At 37.9% G+C, this 8,646-nt stretch overlaps 1 protein-coding gene across 1 annotated transcript; it reads right to left on the bottom strand.

The window, feature by feature from the left end:
* Window positions 1-7,225: 7,225 nt before the first annotated feature.
* Window positions 7,226-7,687, bottom strand: LOC131597072 (uncharacterized). Its single transcript, XM_058869787.1, has one exon. It carries the CDS (start codon window positions 7,685-7,687, stop codon window positions 7,226-7,228), a length of 462 nt encoding a protein of 153 aa, XP_058725770.1.
* Between the last annotated feature and the right edge of the window lie 959 nt (window positions 7,688-8,646).

Below are 8,646 nucleotides of genomic sequence, written 5' to 3'. Positions count from 1 at the left end.
CAATTCATATCCATATATTCTTCATCTTTCAATATCCAAGTGTTCATAAATTCATTACTTTCAAGTGAAACTTTCTATACACATTTTCATTGAGAAAATCATTCTAAGTTTCATGCATACATTGTGAACACTTATATTCATTTTGAGAATTGTTTATTTGAAGAAGAAGATCAATCCAAGATTGATAGTGCTATACATATTTCATCTAAATCTCTTGTAAAAATTCAAAATAAATTATTCCCTTACTATCCAGGATTGTTGGAAGTAAGTGTTGTGTTTGAAGAGGATTGTTCTTCATTCACATTAGTGTTGTTTGATCTTAAAGGTGTTAAGAACCTTTGATCACCCTATAGGTTAGATAGTAAGGCATAGGCTTGTACAATAATTCTAACTATAGTGAAATCTCTTTCGTGTTTGAAAGGGGACTGGAGTACTCTCGGATTGTGAGGGGAACCAGTATATATCGTTGTGTTCTTTATCTTTCCGCATTTACCACATTCATCACCATTAACAAGAAAAAGATAAGAACCATAAAAAGCCTTCAAATACTTAACCAAAAAGTTAGTAAATACATTCTCATAAAACCGATTATTTTTGAAAACCTAATTCACCCCCCTCTTAGGCGCACTTATATACTTACAAAATGCTCACGGTCTCACTGATTTTGTTGCCTGCACTAAAATTCCTCCTCAACTTCTTGATGAATCTGCTCAAAACATTGGAATGGTGATTTTTGCTTATTTTATTTGGTTGCAAAAGGATCAGTTACTATTGTCTTGGCTCCAACCCATTCTCTCGAGCGAAATCCTCTCCCGTGTGCTTGGTTTCTTGAACTCTCATCAACTTTGGAACCATCTCTTCAATTATTTCCAAAAACATATTTGAGTTCGTGAAAGGCAACTCCGCGTTGAACTTCGGGCTACCGCCTTGGATTCACTCTCAATTTCAGATTACTCGTACAAAATCAGGACTATAATGGATGTTTTAGCCTCAATTGGGGATCATGTTCCTTTTTCTCATCATATTGAAGTGATTCTTGAAGGTTTGACTTCTTAATATGCTCTTGTTGTGTCTGTGATTAAAAGCAAGTTTGGTATCATGGATTTCGATGAAGTTGAGATACTTCTGGTTGCTCGTGAACTCCGACTTGCTAAGTTATAGAAATATTCTATTCCGGACCTTGTTTCCTTGAATCTAACTCATACCTTTCCTCATTTATCTGCTCATCCTGAGTCTCAGATTGCTAGTTATGAGCCTGCACCTCTTTCTCCGGTTGCTTCTGATCCTAAGCCTGAGTATCAGGCCTTTAGAGGTGCTAAGCCTACATGTGTGTTGGGTGAGAATATGAACACAAAGAGGTCTAGAAGGGGTATTGAATAAACTATTTCCCTTTAAGACAATTTCAAAAACATTTTAGGTCTCATGTTTGAAATAAGAGATTTTAAGAGGCACGAAAGGAAAACACAAAAACAGGAGAGCTTAGAAGCATCTCAATGAATTAAACCAAATGAAATGATACATGATGTTGCTAAGTACTTGATTACTTCTAATGCAAATTTATCACAAGACAACCAAAGCTACTTTAAACAAAGCAACTTAAAACTCTTTACATAGATGTTCTATCAAGACATAATTGGATTCATGATACTTTAATAAGATTGATACACCACATATCCAGTGGCGAAGCCAGAAAAGTTATAAAGCCTGGGCAACAATTTAAATACCGCAAGTTTATAGTATATAAAAAGGTTTTAAAAAATGGCCGCGTAAAGGTTTTTGCGATTTCGGTCGGTACATGTGTATTGCGGTCATCGCGGTGTGAATTAACCACAATTTGTTCATCAATATAGGAAACAGTGATAACGGTATCGGTTTCGGCATGTTCCAAAACCGTTTTGTCGCGGCCGTTTTCGCGGTCGTGGACCGTTTTTAAAACTCTGGTATATAATATATAAATAGTCATCAAACAAAATAAAAGAGATGAAAAATAACCTCACAATAGGGTGTTCAATAAAATCACGACGGTGGTTCTAATTCAACCAAAAATCTCCTTGTATCGAAAAAAACAAGCTTAACATAAAATCATTACCAATTTACCATAAACAAAAACATTAATATAAAATCTCCTCATTAACCTAAAACAAATATTGAAACAAAAATTTGACATTCTTACTAAGCTAGCAAAGAAAATGACATAAAAGGATAATATTTCTAATATTATGTATCTCACTCTTTAATTACCAATTTATCATTATTCATTTTATATCTATAGTTTAAATTTTAAAAGTATCATCATTTTCTTTGAATCATATCTAAATTTACGGTTGCGTAAATGAATACTAATACCAGTATATCACCATTAGCATTTTGAGTACCCTATTCCGAATAGCCCTAGTCATTAATGTCAAAATATCACAAAATTAATAATTTCCTCTAAATTAATGAAACAAATCAAAAAATGTGAAAATATTTCATTTTTTTCTTACAACTATGCCAAATTTTCCAAACAAACTCAAAAACTCAAAAAGAAACAAATTTTATGGACCAAAGTAGTGTTGTTTCAGCTACTATCAAACAAGATACAATTTTGAAATTACTCAAGCAAATAAAGGAGAGATACAATTTTGAATTTACTCAAGCAAAGAAAGGGGAGAAAGAGAAGAACCCATTATTTTAAAGCTCAAGGTTAACTGTTTGACAAAATGGGTAAGAGATAACTAAATCATTTGTAAAAGGGGACAAAAACAGTTGCATCAGGTGAATGGGGAGAAAAAAAAGAAAAGGTGGTACCGTTAGATTTCTGAGTTACAACAAGGATCACTGTATTGGCGGCCGACGGTGAAGATGGTGTTACAGTGGTGTTGATCGGCGGAGGGAGTAAGAGAAAGAGACAGAGGGAGTAAGAAAACCCTTTTCCTCAAACTGCAATCTCTCTTTCTGCAATCTGCAAACCCTTTTTCTTTTTTTTTTAAAGACAAAAATTGTTTTTCTTTCAAACATATGTGGGCTAACAAAATGTATTGGGCCCGAGCCTGGGCAAGTGCCCACCCTGGACGGGCCCTAGCGTCGCTTATGCACATACCTAAGCGTATACATTAAATCTTTATAAGCACGATCTAGCCTATACAGCATACAATCAATACAATAATGCACTGGAACAAATTAATGAGTACTAGAAAATAAAAAAGGAGATAAGGGAAGCAGAAAAGATACACAGTGATATATAGTGTATCAGCGTTCGTACTTGCTTTTCCTACTCCACTCTTCAATGATGTTGAAAATAATTGGAAATAATCACAATCTTCCATTATTTTTGATAAGTTTGATTACAAGCATTTTGGCTACTATGAACTATCAAACAATAATTCTCTCTGTTGATGTAGACACTCAACTGCTAACAAAAACAAGATCTCTAAAAGATCTTGATCCAATATCCCCGCTATCCACAATAACCTCCTCCAAGTATTCGTATGTGGAAATCCATCTGATCCAACTGGTATCTTGTCTGAGCAATTTTCATTAGCTAAGCGTTGATTGGAAAACTTCCAACTTTGGCTACGAGCAATCTTTTTCCAACTCCACCAAAGATGGACAACTTCCACCTTCACCTTACAGACAATTGATACTTGGTCTCGCCAAAGTCTTCCTTGGAGTATATTGAAACTCTCTTCTTGATAGATAACAACAAATATAAAATTGCATTCAAGAAATGATTTCTTTAACTATAACAAACAACAAACTTCACATAAAAATATTAGATACCTTAATGTACCACTAGTCTCCCACAACACTCAATCTTTAGAGAAGTGAAGGAGTGAAAAACACTTAGAAAGGGGGGGGGGATTGAATAAGTGTAACTTCAAAAACTTAAATGACAAAAACAATGAACACAATTATTTTTATCCTGGTTCGTTGTTAACCAAACTACTCCAGTCCACCCCTGACAAGGTGATTTACCTCAACTGAGGATTTAATCCACTAATCCAACTGATTATAATGGTTTTCCACTTAGATAACCTCTAAGTCTTCTAGAGTCTACAGATCACAACTTGATCACTCTAGGAATCCTTTTACAATCAATGTAAAATAAAGTTTACAAGAGTTTGAATGCTTCTAATAAAGCTATAATCACAACTGTGATATTTCTCTTAAGTTATATTATTAACACTCACTAAATATTACAAAGAGTTTGTGACGTTGAAGATGAAGTTCTTTAGCTTTTGAATTTGACAGCGTTTCTGTATGTTTTACGCAAGTGTTATATTCAGCTTCTGGACAGAACTTTTATATATAGGCGCTTGAGAGGAAATGGCCGTTGGGATGCATTTAATTCTTTGTGTGAATAGTACAACGCTGCATTTAATGTTTCACACTTTTGTCAACTACCTCGAGTCTTGATTTAGCTGCTTTTACTAACTTTGCCTTTTGTAGCTTCTAACGTTCCTTTTGTCAGTCAGAGATTTGACGTTACAGCCTTTCATCTTGTACTTTCTTTTGGACTCAGATTTGTAGATAACAACGTTCGAATATCAGAGCCATCAGCTTTGGTGCAGAGCATCTTCTGTCTTCTGACTTTGAAGAGCTTTTAGCGTGATACCATCAGAACTTCAGAACTTGTACTTCTGACTTCCATTCTTCTGATGCTTTCCAGTTCATGTTCTGATTCTGCATGACCATCTTCTGATGTCTTTCTAGAGCATGTTCTGATGAAGCCATCCAGAACTTTATGAGTCAGTGCTTCTGAACGTTGATTTGTGCATACTCTTTATATATTTCCTAAAATGGAAAATGTAAAGGATTAGAGTACCACATTGTCTTATACAAAATTCATACTTAATGTTATCATCAAAACAAATAATCTTGATCAAAGCATTTCTTGTTCTAACAAGAAGAAGGTCCTCAACAATAAAAAAAGACTAAGGATGAAGATGATGAAATATGCCAGAATATCTCACAAACACTCTAAAAGTACAAGGTGTTAGTCAAGGGTTTAGATGAATGTGAATGAAGAACACACACTCACTAGGTTCTCTCAACTTTCTGGGAAAATAGGTTTTGGTACTTGGTTGTTATCAAAAGCTTGATTAATCATGAACAACACAACAAGATTAATCAGCTCACTCTCTCTAATTCACTTAAAATAATAACAAATTGCACAAGAACAAGATGCAACAAAAAAGTAGAATGAATATGACATGAACTCATAATCAAGAAGTTGTTCTAGAGAAGAAGAGAAAGATTCATGGTGATGGGTATAGACACACTAAGAAGAGAAGACAAATCCACTCTTTGTCTCTATGAGTTTTACGCATATGTTTCACTCTCTTGTTGCTTTCACTAAAGAAACAACTATTTAAATTAAAGATAAAATTGAATCTTGCTAAAACATTTCACATATACTTCGGAGAAATTAACTTGCCACCCCCTTTTTTAGACTTGTCACCCCCTCAATTTTTTTTAATCCAATTTTACCCCTGATAAAAAAAAGTGAAAAACAATGAATTTCCTAAATAAATTTTCGGTATGCATCACAAAATTTCCGGTACAAAATACCGGAAATTAAGTTATTTTTTAATTTCTGGTACACCATGCCGAAAATTTAGTTTATTTGAAATTTCCAGTATACCGGAATTTTGAAATTTCAGGTAAACCGAAATTTTCAAATTTTCGGCATACCAGAAATTTCAAATAAACTAAATTTCCGGTATGTTTCAATTTTTTGTTTTTTAAACGGTTGAGATTTTGCCGACACTTTTGGAGGGTCCTGATTGCACCGACACATTTGAGTGGTATAGAATGCACCACCATTTGTATAAATAGGGATGTTAGGGTTATAAGATAACACATCATTTCAACAAAATGCCTCTTCCTCAGTATTTGATTAAAGTATCTGTGTATTTCAATGGCCGCAACTCTGTTGTTCAAACCAAGATTCTAGATGACGCTGAATCCTTTGCCACCTTGAAAGAAACGTTGAATAATTTGCTGCCTGATTCCGATAACAGAAGGGTGACAAAGATCGAGTTTCTGGAGGACTGGCTTGATACAAATGGAAGGGTGAAATACAACTTAATCGAGTTGAAGAATGATGAAGATGTGAAGGCCATGTGGAAATCATTACCGTAGGATAACTAAAGGTCCGATCAAATTGGATGCGCAGATCCAAAGATCCGTTGACGACATAATGAAGTGTATGATTCATCCAGAGTCTTCCGGTAGTGCCTAGGTTTTCATGTTTCGGAGTACTGTTTATGCTTGTTTTTTATTTGTCATTTGATGTTTGTTAACTATGTTTGTTTGTTATTTGTCGTTTGATGTTCATTATCTACTCGAAGCATGTACTAGCCAAAAAAAAGATTATGCAATAAAAAAGATGTTCACACATAAGATGTTCGTACAAAATATACAAATAATACAATGATAACAAAATAAATCTACATAGGTCCTCCACGGGTAACATCCGCCAACCTAGCTAAAATACTATGGACCTCACCATCAGGGTTCACCAGACCCATGAGGCTATCCAAGTGAATTGTGATGTACTGCAGGCGGCTGTCCTGGTCACCAACGAGAGGTGGAGGTGATGGTGAAGAATCCCTGGTACCTGAAGGCCCTGGAACATCAGATGATGTGGCAGATGGGGGGCTAACCCTAGGGTGTGACACTCTAAGGAACCACTCTAGGTATCCATCCTGACACTGCTCAGGCTGCTGAACCGCAACGGCTGTATCCATGATCTCACGGGGGGAGCTGAGGATGTGACTCTCAAACCAGCGATCAATGTCACCAACTGGAGCCTCTAGGACCAGCCGTGGAATGCCATATATATAACTAAACTGGCGTAGACACCTCTCAGACAAGTGTCTAGCCACATGGCTCTCCCATCTGACATACCCTGAATATAAAGAAGCTACATCAAAAGGAAGATGCTCGCGGAGATCTGTATACGGTATCCAGATGACATCATTCAGCGTTAGAGCATCCAGCCTCCACCTGTACTGCATCAATGCTGCCTCTCCTGGAAGGGTCTGTCTGGCCTTCCACCTCATCACACAAAGGTCAGCAGCCGCACAATGGCGGGTCCTCCGCTCACAGATGCGAGGAAAGTGCTCGTAGATCCAACACTACAGAAATAAAAATAATCAAACCCAGGTAAAATCTAATAAAACACAAAAAACCATGTAAGAATATATATCTGTAGCAAGCTCTGATAACCAGCAATCTGTCAGGTGTCAGGACGAGATGCGGCATCAAGCGCCGTGTATAGCATCGTCTGAGCAGCCACTCCCCAAGCCCAACACGGGGTATCAAGGTTGTTGAAGAGAGTAAGATAGCGAACATCTATATAATATGCTGACTTGTCCGCAAAGTGAGTACATGCCACTAAATGTAGCATGCACGCCCTAGCGGCAGCCTCGTACCTCTCTGCATCGACAAGCTGCTGATAAACCTTCCGCAACCAAGACATCCTGAGGTGAAAGCCTCGAGTGTCACCAAACTCCTTGAGCACATCCAGCTCATCAACCTCTAACGCATCCCTCACCATTTGTAGCGCCGTCTCCTGGTCTCTATGAACTGGTGTAAAAAATGTACCAGCTATCGGAAGGTGAAACAAGGAATGCACATCATCCAGAGTCACTGTCATCTCCCGAATGGAAGATGGAAGGATGATGTCTCCGGGTGCCATCTCTCTACAAAAGCTAATGATAGAGGGGCGTACAACATCGTCAGGGATCACCCAGCAAAGTCCAACAAATGGAACTCCCGAGCTATCCTCGCCACCTCCTCATGCATCAGTCTCTCGGGGAAGTTCTTCAACTTCGACCTGTGAGAAGTGACCTTCAGCACTGGACGCTCCTGTAACAAAAAAATACAATTAAAACACAGTATTATAGATCAAATTGCATAATAAAAATTAAGCAATGTTACATACCTCGCCCTGCCATATCCTAAAAGCGACATGGTCAACATATCCTGTCAAAACGGACCTGTCAGAAGGTCCTCCTGGAAAAACCTCATCACTGTATACTGATGGCACTGTAAATGCACCTATGATAGTGTCAGTATCATGCACCACCCGCTCCTCGGCAACCCCCTCATCAACCACAATCACCCTTTCCTCAATTATAACCACCCCCTCATCAGCAACAGGTACCTGCTCCTCAACTCTAGGCACCCCCTCATCAGCAACCCCCTCCCCAGCTATAGCCACCGACTCCTGAATAACAACCTCTGCAACCTCATCCTGCTGCACCTGCCCGTCCAAAGCAGTGGAAGCTCTGCCACCCGGCGTCGAGGTGCACGGAACCCCCTACCCGCCTGCGCCTGCTCAGCCCTCCATTTCCGGTTAGAACCGGTCCGAGCAACGCGTCCAGCACGTAAGACTGACGTACCAGCCTCATCAGTATCAGCCCGAGCGCGAGCCTCGGCTTTATCGATGGCCCGACCCGCAACAGTATCATCCCTGCCTCTAGTCCTCACTGAAAAAATTAAAAAGTATAAGAAATATAGCATTTAAAAAAAATAGAAATACCGGAAATTTCAAAATTTCTGGTACTGGAGAAAATACCAGAAATTTCAAAATTTACGGTAATTTTAAAAATTTATAAAGATACCGGAAATTTTGAAATTTCCGGTACAAAATAC

The sequence above is a fragment of the Vicia villosa genome, linkage group LG4, assembly GCF_029867415.1.
Source record: "Vicia villosa cultivar HV-30 ecotype Madison, WI linkage group LG4, Vvil1.0, whole genome shotgun sequence".
Taxonomy (NCBI): Eukaryota; Viridiplantae; Streptophyta; class Magnoliopsida; order Fabales; family Fabaceae; genus Vicia; species Vicia villosa.
This window is presented reverse-complemented; position numbering and strand designations above follow the sequence as displayed.